Source organism: Talpa europaea (assembly GCF_964194135.1).
Source record: "Talpa europaea genome assembly, chromosome: 3".
In the NCBI taxonomy this organism is placed as follows: domain Eukaryota; kingdom Metazoa; phylum Chordata; class Mammalia; order Eulipotyphla; family Talpidae; genus Talpa; species Talpa europaea.
The window spans coordinates 46712183-46728769 of NC_140069.1; the positions used below are offsets into that span (position 1 = coordinate 46712183).

Here is a 16587-nt window from a genome sequence, read left to right on the forward strand (position 1 = left end):
AGGCCAGGGATCGAACCGGTGCTGCAGAGGCTGCAGGTAGCTTCGCAGCCCAGCGCTCAACTGCTGCAGCACCGGGGAGGCCCTGGAAAGACATTTTTAATGGACTTGAAAAAGTGCCTTTTTGACTTTGAAAACTCAGTACACTATAAACAATGAAATAATTTAATTATTAACATAATAACTCTTCACTTATTAATATAATAATATAATACACACACACACACACCCCTCCTGTTCCATACTATCCCAATCCAGCCCACCTCAGCACGGTCCAATAGTCAGCATCATGTTTAATGAGGCTATACTAGCCTCATTTCCATAAAAGTAAAAAACAAGACAAGTCCTTTGGAGGTATAAACCAACACAATTAAGGATAATAAAATGGAAGAAATAGAAAAAAATCATTATTTTGAAGATCAGATATGAATGTTCATCTGGAAAATTTCAAGAGAATTAACTAAAAACTATTGGGGGCAGCAAGATAATTCAATAAAGGAATGAATAAAAAGTTCATATTCAGGAATCAAAGCCTTCATATTTACAGTCTGGATAAGAAAAGAAGACCCATGTAAGGTTTTTCTCAATTTTTGGCATGTACAAAAATCAAAGATATTTGGTAATAAAGTAGATTCTCAGACTTTCTACTAAAATAGTTGGATTTGGTCAACCTCAAATCTGTATTTTAACAGTTGTTTCCAGAGCCCACCAGGAAGACTGTGTGGGATCACACTTTGAGAAATGCTTCCTATATCATCCTTATACTATCACTCTTCACTTGCTGCCAGCTTCCACATTGCTGCATTCTAATTGTTTGTCTCTTTCAGACAGTGTTGGAAATACCTAGTGGCACAGTGGCATCACATACTCTGGAAGCAGAGTACTCCAAGTTGCTCTGCCAGGGAACCTTCTTTTCAGCTACAAAGTGGAAACACTTCTAGCACTGCTCTGCTTGTCAGTCACCATGCAAGAGGCACACCTTGCTGCTTCTCTGTGTGTTGTCTGTCCAGTGGGAGGCAGGATAGAGGGATGTCTTCTGTTATTTGTGCACTTGGAAATCATTGAGTAGAACGTCCGTGGTGGTTCTATCCTTTAACAACCTGCCAGTTTCTTCAGGACTATTTCACTGGAGTCTATCACTAATTTTTCATTGATCCTATAGTCACCTAATTTCTGTATTTTCTAATACACTTTCCACCTTGAATGATCACTGATGCTAGACAAAATTACTACGGGTTAAGTCAAGTTCCTCTAACTTCTGCACTTGTACCCAGGAAGCTACAGAAAAACACAACTGGGCTGGCAGGTCCTATCTTGAAATAATGACCACCATCTTTAAGTAGACTTTCAGCACTGCCAGCAATCCGACTCTAGTAATCCTATGAAAATGCTCTTCTTCTTGGTAATTCAGTCTCCTTATTTCAATGGTGACTTGTCTAGATGTCTAGACTGTGCAGTGGCCTGCTATATCTGCTCTCCTCTTGGGATAAGCAGCGGTATGTTGTAAGCTTTAAGTTAGACAGTATCACTTTGCTGCCTGGGACCTCCCTTTTTTTTTTCCCTAATTGTATTTATTTATACGTACAAGAGCTGGGGGGCAGGCCAGAGGTGCGGGAGGTGGGGGCGGGGGCATATGTGAGAGGATTCACCAGAGACAGAGTGGGGGGCAGACCAGGCGGAGCTACTGAAATACACTGCCGAGGGGAGCAGAGGGCAAGACAGGAGAGGTCTGCTGTGCCATGTGGGTCAGCTCCATGGCTGGGGATGGAACTCGTGCTGCAGAGGCTGCTGATAGCTTCATAGTGCTGAGACTTAACTCCTTGCACCACCAGGGAGGCCCCTGCCTGGAACCCTTTAATGGCTCCCATTGTATGTGGAATTAAGTTTTGATTTGCTTCCTGGTTCTTCTCAGAACGAGTTTACTACCACTCATCCCTTGATTTATTGCTTTCCAGGTAAAAACACTTGCTGTTTCTCAAAAAATGCCCAACATGTTACCTCCCAAGGCCTTGGCATTTGTGGGACTCTTTGGAATGCTTTTTCCTCCAGGCATTTCCACCCCTATAATTCTCACTCCACTCACCTCTTTATTCAAGTGTCATGTCCTATAGAAACAACGTTCCCTTGCTATGTTTTATTTTCTTTGTAGCCCATGCTAGATACTGTTTATTGCTTGCTTGTCTCCTGAAGGCAGTCCATTTTCCTTAGGGAATGAGACAGCTCCTAGCATATATTTGTTAAATTACTATTTTAATTCACATATTCCCCTGCAATCAAACAAGGGCAAGAAGAAGACCAGGGCATTAGTTTCTGAGAGTTCAAAAGGGAGGGTTGCCTGTTCTCCCACTTCTCCCCCTCACCTTCAATTTGGTCTACTAATTTCTGGGAATCTGCCAAGAATGTAAATAGGAGTAGGTAAGATCACCTAGGAAGACTGTCTTGTTTATGAGAACCAGAAGAGTGAATCCTAAGGAGGATGAGCATTTAAAAAATAATGTTTATTGAAGTAAACTTCAGTAACATAAAATTTACCATTGTCGCCATTTTATTTATTTTTTATTTATTTAAAATGTATTTTTAGCAATTTTTAAAAAAGATTTATTTATTTTTATACAAGAGCTGGGGTAAAGGCCAGATGCACAGGAGGGTGAGAGGATTCACCAGAGACAGAGCGGGGAGCAGAAAAGGCAGACGACCAGAATACACTGCTGAGGGGAGCAGTGGGCAGGCTGGAGAGGTCTGCATCGCCATGTGGGCTAACGCCCTGGCCGGGGATCAAACTCATGCAGCAGTGACTGGCGCTAGCTTGGTAGTGTTGCGACTTTAACCCCTGAACCACCAGGGAGGCCCCAATGTAGCCATTTTAAAGTATACAGTTCATCATCACTATTTCCAGAACATTCCATCACTCTCAAAAGAAATCCCATACCCATTAACAGTTTCTTCTCATTTCCTTTCTTCCCAGCCCCTGGCAACTACTAATTTATTTTCTGTCTCTATGGTTTTGCCTGCTGTGGACATTTCATCTAAATGGAATGATACAATATTAGCATAATTTTTAAAAAATATTTATTCATACAAGAACTGGGGTACAGGTCAGAAGTGCGGGAGGGTGAGAGAATTCACCAGAACCAGAGCGGGGAGCAGAACAGGCAGACAGACTGAAGACACTGCTGAGGGGAGCAGCGGGCGAGGCAGGAGAGGTCTGCTGCACCATGTGGGGTTCTCCCTGGCCAGCGGGGAGTCGAACCTGTGCTGCAGAGGCTGCGGACAGCTTTGCAGCGCAGCACTCGCCACCAGGAAGGCCCCTTAGCATAATCTTTTTAAAGTTCATCCATGTCATAGAGTATATTAGTGCCCATTCTTCTGTGTGGCTGTAAAATACTCCATTTTATGGATAATACTATGCTGTTTCTATTGATTCATGAATGGATGGACCTTTGGGTTAGTTCCACATGGCTGCTATAAATATTTGTGTATACATTTTTGTTTCAACACCTTTGGAAATTTCCCTTCATGTACTTAAGAGTGGAATTGCTGGACAAATGGTAATTATGCTTACCTGTTTTAGGATATAGCCAAGCCATTTTTCACATATTTTATTTTGCATTCTACATTTTACATTCCCACCAGAAAGTATGAAGATACCATTTCCCCCCATTCTTGTTTATACTTGTTGCCTTTCTTTGTTTATTGACTATAGTTATCCTTGTGGGTGTGAAGTGGTTATCCCATTGTGGTTTTGAGTTGCAATTCCATAATAGAAACACTAGCATTTCAGCTTGGGCTCCCAAAAGGTGGGTTAAGAGAGAAGACAAAGAATGAAAGAGAGCAATAGGACTGCAAACAATTCAGTCCTCATCATCCTCTTTGGTAACCAACACGACCATGGTTTATAGAGATCTTCAGCATCTATCAGTTCTCTTATGTCTAATTTAACTTAAATTGCCCTGATGTCCCAAGTATGGTCTGACTTCTCCAATTTTTATAGGTATTACCTCTGCATTTTATAGTGCTCATTCTGCTTATTCACAGGAAGCATAAGATAGAGGTAAACAGCATGAGTTTTGGAAAGAGACTATTTGGGTTCAAGTGTTATCTCAAGTAGAGTGGCCTAGGGCAAGTTAGTTAACTTCTCTGCTCCTCATAAGTGAGGTGGTTATGGTGATTGAATGAGATTAGCATGTAAAATGCTTGGAATAGTACTTGGCACATAGTGAGGGCTTTGTGTATTTTTGCTGTAATCATGGTAATGGTGATAATGATGATGATTTATGTAGGCATTCATTTAGTGAAGGGACAAAAAAATAGGATTGTGTTGAATCCAAGTGTGGAATTGAGGGTGGTGATTGTTTACAAAATGGGACTCTTTGATAACATGCTCCACTTTCTATAGTCCTATTGTGGTAGTAGTTTTGGTGACAGTACAGATTGTTTACTGTATTCTTCAAGTCATTTCACTAACTTATCAAATTTACATTTTGAACACAGACTTACCTTTACTAGTTTGCACTAGATTTGCTTCCATTAAATATTTTTTGTTTATACTCCCATGCAATCATATTTTTAAAAAACCTGGAAAAAAAAAAGCATTTACAATTTTTTATAAGAAAAAAAATTAAGAAAGAATTTTATAATTTTGCCACTTCAAAACACTTCCGCGCTTTTAGTGGTTATCTTAAAAGATATTAATAATTCTGCAAATAGAATAGAATATCCTTATACTTCTGTAAAAGCTTCATTTCAGCTGCCCTGTGAATCTTTTCCAATAGGTTCTAATTTTTGAAATTCCTCAAGACTTAACGTTCAGATCCCATAAAAGATATATTTTCAAAATTTATAGATGTGAATAAAGAACCCTCTCCTATCTAGACATTTTATATACATACAAACTTGAAAATGTGCCAAGGGGACTATTTTATAGCTTTATGATAAAACCTATTATTTTTCTAAAGCAAGAAAAAGAATGTTTAGCAGTGCCAAGAAGTGTAGAAAGAGTCAAAATAATCAACATGTCATTAGAATTCTGAGTTTTGGCTTTTAGAGTTCTTTAAACAAAGATTCTGCAAATATTTTACAGATAAGTGAACTGAGATAGAAAGATTAAGTGACATTTCTGTTTTCAGTCAATGTTAGAAATAAACACAGAAATCCAAAACCTTTCCTTATTAGATCAGAAGATAACATATTCATATATTTTAAACATAAACAGCAAAGAAGATATGAACACTTAAGCTATATTGAGATTTATGAATAATGGTATCAAATGAGGCAAATATTTTTCAATTTTTAAAAGTTCTTCTGTTATTTGGAGTATGTCTTTCTCACCTTGTAAAAATGATATTTGAGAAAGTGGAGATGTTGGAGAATAAGACTGTTAGAGAATGGTAGGGAGGATACATGGGTTTTAGTTGTTTAAAAAGATAATACAAAATGAGTCTATAAAAGGAGCACTAAAGAAATAACTTCAGGGAGAATGGCAAAGACATATGGTATAGAAAGTGGTTTTAGCTGATAGTTAAATAGAAGAATACTTACATTCTTATGAGAATACTTACATAAGTCTTCCCGTCACTCAAAAAAAAAAAAAAACAACTGATAAGGAATGTTAAATATTAATTCAAAGAAACAAAATACACATCCTTTCTTTATTTTTGAATTGACTTGTGAGGTCTTGAACATAGGCCAAATCTAAGGATTTGTGGGTGGGGGGATATAAAGAAAGGGAAGCTTTTATTTTATTTCATTTGAAATTATATTTTTTTTTTGTAAAACTTTCAGGAAACATATAGGGCAAAGAGGCATGAGGGGGAAAAGGGGTTTTATAGCAGCCTTTATAAAATTTAGACTGTTAAGCAACGAGGCACATGATGTACATTATTTTGACTTTTCACTCTTAATAAGTCACTCAGTTTTGTGTCTGTTTTTGATCCTGCTTGCCTTGACATACCCTGATAACAGGATTTCATCCTGGAGTTCTGTGTATTTCAGCAGCTATTCAGTAAAATGCTGCTGAAGTGTACTAGTGAACCTTAGCTTTGGGATCCCTGCTTTAGGTTCTCTGATCTGCCACGGACATAACCCATTTAAGAAACAAAATGAACAAAAATAAGAAGAGAATAAAGCAGATTTTTAGGAAACTAAGAGGTTCCTAAACTCTGAAGTTTGACACACTTGTGCTTGATTCTCAGCAACTCTGTTGGGGAGATTTATTACATCTCATTGTGACCATGGACATGAGTATCACCAAACTGCTGTGAAGATTACATGAGAAACCTGTCCATGGTGCTCTAAGGACTGTATGTGGGCCCTTGCTTCCATGGGGTGTGAAGTAATTGTTGAGTGATGTGAGCTGTACTGTGAGATGTGGTGATATTGTGCAGTGGAGGCTCTGTCTTCTAGTGTGCAAAGATCACTAGGGAAACTTGTTGGGTGAAGAGTCTTTTTCTGTCCCTGATACAGCAGATCAGGTCATGAGGGGAATGCTGGAATCTGCATTTTTAACAAGTACTAAAGATGATCCTGATGAAAATGGGATCATATATTGCAAGTTATACTTTGGAGACTGTGGGTAGAGTCATTTGACTCTGAAACCTTAATCGCCTGGATGGGTGGATTTTCCTGGCTCAGCTTTTAATAGTAATCACTACGGGAATCTAAGCATTGACCACAAAAATCTAAATGAGAAAAGTCATTCAAGAATTGCAACATAAAATTAGGTAAATATATTCTAATTTGTAGAAACATGTATATCACTTGTAAGAGTATTCTACCAAAAATGAACTTGATATATAAAATAAAAAAATAGAAAAAAGGGACTTTTAAATAAAGCATATTGACCTTTAAAATTAATAAATTTGAGTCTTTTTTTAATCAAAGGAAATAAATATTTAGAGATCCTGACCTAACACACAAAAGCCATTCTGCTTCATCTTTCCTAAAATTAAATATGGGTGCCATTAATGAGACTGCTTTGGTTAATCTTAATTGTCATGATGTATGAGGAGATGTGATATATAAGGTATTCAAACCACATGGGGTAGATTATTAACAGTCATTATTAAGTAAGAGGATGGAGTGAAACTGGAATGGATATTGACAGTTCTGGTATATTCTGTTGTTAGTGTGGGAATGTTTTTTATGTTAAAAATACAACATACCTGACTTTTTCCCTGATATTTATATGACATATGATATAACATATACATACGTGTCCACATGCACACACATAGAGCCATATTTGATGACTGAAAAGGAAGAGGCCCCAAGGGCTCTTTAGTGTGCAATTAATATTTTGGTCAGAAAATCAGCAGATTGTTTCAGTATGGTTATGTGTTATGACATCATATTCCAGTAAAGTTATAATGAACAGAAATTTTGTTTGTCTCTGTGGCAAACCGAAATGAGTTTTGTAATTGTCAGCAGGCCTTAGTGATTATAGTGGCGCCCACTCCCTCTACTGTAGTTAAAGGTCTGTTAGCATTCCAGTTGTGGACCTCTATTTTCAGAAGTGTATAATTAATTGTAAACATTCGCTCTATGGTGAAAGCTTGCTGTATAAGATCTCAGTCTAGGAGTAACATTTCTGATTTCAGGTTGTCTGTTCTACCGTTTTATAGTGAAACCAGTTGAAAATATGCATGAAGTTCTGTGGAGGTGGGAAAACTGAATCTTGTAGGATACAAAGTAAAGATAACCTGCTTCCATCCGATTAGTCTGTCAAAATTTCTGCATTAAAGGTAGCTAAAATAAAATAGATAATAGGAAATTGTGCCCATCAACACACTAGTTATTGTAATCAAAGAGCAAGAAAGATTGTTTCTTTTAAAAAGTGATGGCTTTTAATGCTTTTCAGTCTTTACATATAGACTGCAGTAGTCTTTTACTGTAAGTGATTTTTTCTTACCTTAACTTTTATATTTGCCAATTAAAAATGAGAAGCATGACATACAATGAAAACATTTAGAATACTTTATCTTAAAAAAATTAATATTAAGCTGTGGACCAAGAAAGTTGACTTTAAGAATTTAAAACATCAACCTTTTCTTTTTTTTCCCCCATACTCTGCATTTCTCGACTACATCCGACACTGCTGATTATTCCTTTCTCTGATATTTTGTTGTAATGTCTTTTCTAACTCTGACCATCTTTCATCTCCTTCACTGCCGTATATTATTTCCCCTGCCTTTTGATCATGGGCATTAATCAGATCCCAGTGATAGGCTTTCTTTCTTGCTTCCTTTACACTTACCCTTTCCAGGTGCTTATCCACTCACATGGTTTCAATTATTGTCTCCCAAATCTGCATCTTCAGTACTGATCTACATTTCTAGTCCTTCACCTTTGGTAAACCTTCACTGATTAGTCCCATCTGCTGAGTGAATTCTTACACAATGTACTGTGTCCGACTTACCTTAGGTGAATATAGAGCACTACTACTTGGCTATAATCATCCAAAACTTATTAGGACCTTGATTGGACTTCTCTTTGCTTGGAAACAGACATTTTTCAGCATTGGAGTGAATTATTTTTTTAAAAGATTTATTTATTTATTTATACAAGCTCTGGGTACAGTCAGAAGCGCGGGAGGGTGAGAGAATTCACCAGAGCCAGAGCGGGGAACAGAACAAGCAGACCGACGAAATACACTGCTGAGGGGAGCAGCAGATGTGGCAGGAGAAGTCTGTCGTGCCATGTGGGACTGTCGTGGGCAGCCTGGGATCTAACCAGCGCTGCAGAGACTGTGGGCAGCTTCGCAGCCCAGCGCTCAACCGCTGCGCCACCAGGGGAGGCCCTGGAGTGATTTTTCAGTAAAGGTTTTTTTTTTAGCATTATATTTATAAGTATAATTATAAATTGTAACTACAATTATAACTCCATCAAAATTGATCATATTGGTTTTGCTGACTTGTCCAATTCAATGATCCTATTTCTCAGTCATCATTTTACTTCACCTATGAGTAGCTTTTGATATATTCAACTCCCTCCCTCCTAAATATATTTTTTCACATTTGGCTTTCAAGAAGGACACTGTGCTTGCCTGGTTTTCCTTCTGTCACTTCCACAGAGACTTCACCTATCCTGTGGCTTTAAATTCTATGTATCAACGATTCTCAAATTTTTCTCTACTTTGGACCTTTTTCCCTGGAGTCCAGATTCATAAATCTGTCTGTTTGACTTCTCCACTTGGATGTCTAACAGGCTTAATAATTTAACATCTCTAAACCAGAGGTGCTTATGTCACTCCCAACAACACCATTCCTTTTGCAGTCTTCACCAATTTGATACTCTACCCTCCAGTTGCTCTCTCATACTCCATAGCTACTTCTTGGATAGTCTCCATTGTCTCCACTTTTGAGATTCATCCAGAATCCAGCTACTTCTTTTTGCTTCCCCTCCTGCCATCCTGGTTCAGGAGACTGTTGCCTTTCCTCTGTATTACTGTAATAACTTTCTAATACATCTCCTTTCTTTTATCATCATTTCCTTACAGTTTGTTCTCAACATAATCATCAGGTGATCATTCTAAAATGTAAGTTAGATTACGTCCCCTCTTTGCTCATAACCTTCTAATAATTGGCCTTTTCACTCACGCCAATTCAGATTTTTACAATGATTTCTAATGAAATCCCTATGTAATCTGGCCATGTCTTTTCTTCTTTTATCTTACTCCTTCAACTCTAACCACATGGGCATCCTCTGACCTACCTGAATGTGCATGGCACACTGATGCCTCAGGGCATTTGCCCTTGAGGTGCTTTCTATGCCTTAAGTGTGTTGTTCTAGACATCTGCATGGTTTCCTCACTTTATTTAGGTCGTTACATATTTGTCATCTTCTCAGTGACACCCCCCTGACCTTCTTATCTGAAACTCATTGTTGACACTTCTGAACATTTCCCACCTTTTTACGTGTATTTAACATACTAGATATGTTATTTATTACTTGTACTATCCACTGGAATATATATCCTTATTCATTGTCATATTCCTCTCTTAATATAGAAGGTGCTAAATAATTGTTGAACTAATGGATTTTATTGCATATCTTAATTTTTTCTTCTTAATTTCTTCTAGATTTCTTCTTACAGTTCCTTTTATATCTTCAGATATGCTTCATTGTAGCTTTCATGTTCCTTATCTCAGACTCATTAAACACAAACTGGCTTAAATTTTGCCATTAAATAAATACTTCTTATTAGGATACTTTCTGCTTAAGAACTGGCTTTAAATGCCCTATTCTTTATGTTAAATCTGACCTCCTCATTACTCTGTAAAATAGTTCCATGTCTCTGCCCCACCCATTTCTAACCATATATAAGTTCTGTTAAAAGCATATTAATCTAAAAGCACAGTAAACCCCTAAATGGACTTGCTGGTCTCCATCCTCTGTAGTGGATCCCCATCTATTAGCACCAGATCATTTGACTCACAGGAAGTCTTCTGTGGTTTAACAAAATAATTTTTACTACATTTATGTTTATGTATTTTTAAACATTTATTTTTATTTATTTATGCATACAAGAACTGGGGTATAGGCCAGAGGTGTGGAAGGTGAGAGGATTCACCAGAGACAGAGTGGGAAGCAGAACAGGTGGATTGACTGAAATACATTGCTGAGAGGAGCAGCAGGCAAGACAGGAGAGGTCTGCTGGGCCATGTGGGTTAGTTCCCTGGCCAGGGTTCGAACTCATGCTGCAGTGGCTGACGATAGCTGGGTAGTACTGAGAATTTAACCCCTGTGCCACCAGGGAGGCCCCATTTGTGTTTATTTTTAAAAATAAATTTCTCGTGTAGATCAGCATTCACTATTATCTATAGATATGTTAACTTATGTTTTTTATCTTTTATAAATACATTTGTGAAGTTGCAATTTAGGTTTGTAAGAGGTATAGTATATCATATAGTTGGTATCATTTTAAAGGAAACAAATCTTGCTTATGATTATAGAGTGAGTTTATTGAACTAACATTAATATTTTTGTTTTCTTATTGTAGGTATCATTGCCCAATGCCCAAGATCTTTTATGTTCAGCTGACAGTAGGAAATAATGAATTTTTTGGGGAAGGAAAGACTCGACAAGCTGCTAGACACAATGCTGCCATGAAAGCCCTCCAAGCACTGCAGAATGAACCCATTCCAGAAAAGTCACCGCAGGTGGGAAACTGCTACATGTGACAGTCTTTTTGTTATAGTTCCCTAGTAAGATTGTTGAGAAGACAGATAAGTGAATTTTTATAATTAAAATAGTCTCTTCTCATAGGAATACAAGAGTGGTGATCTGGTATCGTTTGCTTTTCAGATTACTCATATCCTATACTAGACTCCTATGTCCCTTTTTGCTGGGATGACCTGGCCTTTGTTTCACCTATGAATTTCACCTTTCAGGCAACTTAGGGATTTGAGATACCGACAAACATAAGAAGTAGCATTTACTTACGTTGTATTTAATGCTATATTTACTGAACATGTATTACATTGGGTTAATTTGAAATCAAAGAATTTAATATGAATCTTCATGGATTTTTCAGGTTTACTGTATTTTTTTTTAAGATTTATTTATTTATGCATACAAGAACTGGGTTCAGGCCAGAGATGCAGTGAGGGGGATGAGAGGATTCACCAGAGACAGAGCGGGGAACAGAACAGGCAGACTGACTGAAACACACTGCTGAGGGGAGCAGCAGGCGAGCCAGGAGAGGTCTGCTTTCCCTGGTGGACTGGGGATTGAACTAGTGCTGCAGAGGCTGCGGATTGCTTCATAGTGTGGTGTTTAACCCCTTGTGCCACCAGGGAGGCCCCAGGCCTACTTTATTTTATAGATGAAGATATTGAGGCCAATCTTGGGTGATTTCACCCATACTCATGACTTCAACTACTTTTTCTATTGACTTCAAAATAGTACCTGCAGGTCAGACATGTCTTACAAGTTTCCACTTAGCTACATACTCAATCTCTATAAATGTCCCTTCCTCCAAACCTGTTTTTTTTTTTTTCCTTTCAAACTTATTTAATGGCAGATTTACGTACTTTTTTTTTTCTCTTTTGTACACTTTCATTACCACTCTTATTTGTTTGTTTTCTCAGCAGACCTTAAGTTTCTATCAGCAGGGTTACTGTCATTTTATTTCTTTATCTTTAATACTTAGACTCTGTTCGGCATATATGAGGCCCTCCAAAAATAGGTGTTAAATCAGTGAATAAGTGATTTGGTGCCAGAGCCAGACAGCTCCAAAATCTTGATTTGCATCTCTGTTTTCTTTCTGTAACTTAGTCTTCATAGAAGATACAGATATCAATAGTTGGAGGTATTGTGCGTGAAGGGGAATAGAGATTTTTAAAGAGAACTGCATCTGGGGATGTAGAATAAACTCAGATTAGTGGATAGTTGAATAATAAAAGCTTTCTACACTGAGCATTTATTCTTCTACTTTGAGGAAAACTAAAAATGGAACAACAAAATGCCTCTCAGTGCAGACCTCGACTGTGGTTACATAGGAATCCACAAGACACAGTATGGTAGTGTGTTTCTTGTTGCATTTGAGATTGGCCTTTTGATTGCAGAATACATGTAAAGTTTGTTACAAAGAAAAGATTCAATATCACCCTGTTTTTTGTGATTTAGAATGGTGAATCAGGAAAAGAAATGGATGATGACAAAGATGCTAATAAATCTGAGATCAGCTTAGTGTTTGAAATTGCTTTGAAGCGAAATATGCCTGTCAGTTTTGAGGTATGTGCTCAGTAGAGATTTTCTATCCCCTCCCAGCCCCCCACCTGTTACTTTTTATTTTAAATAAATAAGTAAGTAAATTTAACTGGTATACTAGTATGCTGAAAGCATTAATGTGCTTATATACTAGCTCACTGTCCTCTAATTATGTGATGTTTACAGACTACAAAGCTCCCACATTTTATTACAGGCAGTGTCAATTAATCTTGACTGAGAACTTGTATATGTTCTTCTTAGACATAATTCTAACAACTTGGGTTATCTGATTTCTCATTCTCTAACAGATTAAAGCAGCAAAGTGAGGGAGGCAGGAAGAGAATATGCTTGAGGGTCTTTTTGTCACAGCAAGAAATGACAGGAAAAATACTATCAAAAGTAATTGTACATATGCTGAAATTATTAGAACATGGACCCTACAGTGGGTAGAGATAATTTTATGTTTTAATATCCATACCTGTATGATAAGTCTAGGTATTTTGTGGCTTATCTATTTACCTTTTAAGGTGTTACAGAAAATATTCCTTATAAACAATCTTTGAGGTTTCCATAAAAAAAAAAGACAAACAGGTTATTTTTTGCCCATCAACTGTTTTTAAGAGGCTTCTGTGTGCACATTCAGAATGATTTGTGGGTTATAGAACTCCCAATAAGACATAATCCTCCTGTAACCTATGCTTACAGAGGAGAACATTAGATGTATACACAGTTATATATCATTCTGGATGGCCTATGTCTCTAATGTTATGTTTTATATTCTTAATTTTCTGTTTCATGAGAAATGGGGTAACCATAATTGAAACTGCCTATTTTAAATTAGTGAAAAAAAAAAAACCAGCTTTGACTGTTATTTGAGTCTCTTTATTTAGATTTCTGTTCACTCAGCTTCAGTTCTTTAAGCATCATAAATCTCACAAATGAATAGTTCCTATATAACTTTATTATTGATATCTATAATTTTGGCATAATTCTTAATTTTAATTTTGATAATTCTGTGAACATTAAGAAAGTTCATGTTATAAAAACACATTTTAAGTGCCTTATGTTATTTAGTATTTTACTTATATTTAATAGGTTATTAAAGAAAGTGGACCACCACATATGAAAAGCTTTGTTACTCGAGTGTCAGTGGGAGAATTCTCTGCAGAGGGAGAGGGGAATAGCAAGAAACTCTCCAAGAAGCGTGCTGCAACCACTGTCTTACAGGAACTTAAAAAACTCCCACCTCTTCCTGTGGTTGAAAAACCAAAACTATTTTTTAAAAAACGTCCCAAAACAATAATAAAGGTAAGTGTATACTTGTGAAAATAAATCAGTTTTACTATATAAACACAGTAACTACAGATTATCAGTTTTTCCATAAAGCAGGCCCCCAAATCTGTGGATTATATACTGTCCTAGAGTTGGGTTTGGACATATGACTATCAGCTAATAATTCTGTTTTGCTTTTTAGACACATATACACCTGAATTTATTCATAAGATCATTAATGCCTTACATGTTTACAATTTTTTATGGTTTAAAAAATACTTTATTTTTCATGATGACCTTTTGTATAATTTCCTGTCGTGCCCTGTAAGATAGATGATATCACTCCTCATTTTATAAATAAATGTTTACTAAATATGTTGAAAGAAATTTGCTTACTTTCATTGATTGACTTTTTGGAGCAACCTGAAGTAGTCGATTGCCAATCCAGTGATCTTCCTGCACATTGTTCTGCTGTACAGTGACTTCATAGGATAGCATAAATGGTAATAGTGATAAACAGGAGTATGACCCTAACACTGTCAGCAGCAGCACGCAGTAAATATAAAGCACTCTGTGTGCCAGACTTTGTCCCAGCACTTTGCATACTTTATCAAGTTTTATTCTTGTAGCAACCCTGTAAGGTAATGGTATCCTGTTTCCATTTTTTCAGGAATGTATCCCTTACCAAAGAAGACTCTTGAATACACAGCTTTTCAAGATGTTGTGATTCTTGTATTGGATCAAATTTTATTTACATTAACTCTTTCCCCCATCCAAATAAAAGGGTCAGAGGAATAAGATGAATCAGCACACAGTATAGGACAGTGCCCATAAGTGCTTAGTATGTAGAAAAGAATGGAAGTAGGATTCTGTGCCAAAAAAAAAACTTTAAATGGCCAGCATGTCAGTTGCTAGCTCAGCTTAGTTTTCTTAGCAGACTTCTCATGAGACTGTACAAATTAAAGGATTATAGAAATGAAACACATTTTACCTTTGATGAGTTTCTTTTGTCATGTAAGGGCACAATTTAGTATTAGTATAGGGTTTTATACATTTGTACCTATGTTTTTATTAAAAATACATTTTTACATTTTTACAGAAATAAAGAACTACATAAATGCTTGTTCTTTTTAATGAATGCTGTCATAATTTCACTGAGAGAGACAGCTTATGCATTCCCTGAAATAGCATTCCATACTAGATGTAAGGTAGCTAGAAAATAAATGTCAGATCAGTCCACTTATCATGAGTTATAGTGATTCCGAGGAGGTGTGGCTTTTATTTGTGTGCTATGACCACATTGTCAGGGAGCAGAATATGGTTATATAAGAACATCATCTTCAGAGACAGTTTTGAGTGTGAATTTCTGTAATCTGAGCAAGTTACTTAACTTTTTTTAATCTTACATTTCATTTTTAAAGTAGGAATAATAATTGAACTTTCTACATTTTTTAATAAATCTTGTTGGAAGGATTATTATAGCTAGAATAATAGAATGCACTAATAATTATTAAATAATTTATAAAATATTTGATAATAAAAATATTAACTATTTTTTGTATCTGATTCTGTCTATTCGTATTTTATATGCACATGGATATCTCCATGATCTGTTTTCTTAAATCTTTTTTTTTTTTTTAATAGAGGCATGTTTTTCTTTATTTGTTTGCTTGTTTGTTTTTGTTTTGTTTATACATGCACTGGGTACAGTCAGAGGCGTGGGAGGGTGAGAGAATTCACCAGAGCGGGGAGCAGAGCAGGCAGAAGGACCGAAGTACACTGCTGAGGGGAGCAGCGGGCGGCAGGAGAGGTCTGCGCACCATGTGGGACCCTCCTCCGGTGGCCGAGGAGCAGCCGGGGATTGAACCGGCGCCGCAGAGGCCGCGGGCAGCTTCGCAACCCAGCGCTCTACCGCTGCGCCACCGGGGAGGCCCAAGTTTTCTTAAATCTTTTTATATATAAAATCCATCGCTTCTCCGTGATGAAAGAGTAGTGTTCTATATCAGACTGGCAGTACAACACTGGTCTCAATATCTTGCATCTAATTTAAATTAAACCGAATTATGATAATTTAAGAATATTAAAATAATACATTTTTATAGTAGGATAGAAAAATAACTCTTGTTCCTTTTAACCATGGAAGTTAAAAGCAAGACTATTGTTTAAATGTTATTTCTTAATGGGGAGAAACATTTTGTATTAAATTATTTACTATTACTTCTATCATATAAACATATTATCCCAGAACTTTCTTTCTATTCTGCATTCAGATCTCAACTTAAACTTGATTTCTTCAGAGAACCGTTCTAATCCTCTCCCACTCCCAGATCTCCCAGATTAGGATAGCTCCCTGCATTTCTCCTCATATATATCACACTTGAAATTACCCATGCCATTCCTGTCTTGTGTGAAAATAAAGCCTTTATATATTCCCTACAATGTAAGGTTATTTGAGAAAGCAACATACATACACTGTTAGAATTTAGATAATTTTAAGTACAGTCACACCTTATAGTAGACCAGTAAATGGCAGCTTAAGTTTAAAATAGTATCTTTTGAAAATGTATTTGTTTGTGTTGGAGATAAAATTTTCTGGACACAACTACACAA

General features: G+C 36.8%; 1 protein-coding gene across 2 annotated transcripts in view; it reads left to right on the forward strand.

Annotated features, from left to right (window-relative positions):
• The window catches only part of STAU2 (staufen double-stranded RNA binding protein 2), a gene marked incomplete at its 3' end in the record, with an annotated part of 226201 nt that overhangs the window by 50216 nt on the left and 159398 nt on the right, over positions 1 to 16587 (forward strand). For both annotated transcript variants that reach the window (XM_084230139.1, XM_084230140.1), the window contains exons 4-6: positions 10994 to 11153; positions 12622 to 12729; positions 13801 to 14013. In XM_084230139.1, the coding sequence (XP_084086265.1) occupies positions 10994 to 11153; positions 12622 to 12729; positions 13801 to 14013 (481 nt within the window). The remainder of the gene's footprint in view (positions 1 to 10993; positions 11154 to 12621; positions 12730 to 13800; positions 14014 to 16587) is intronic.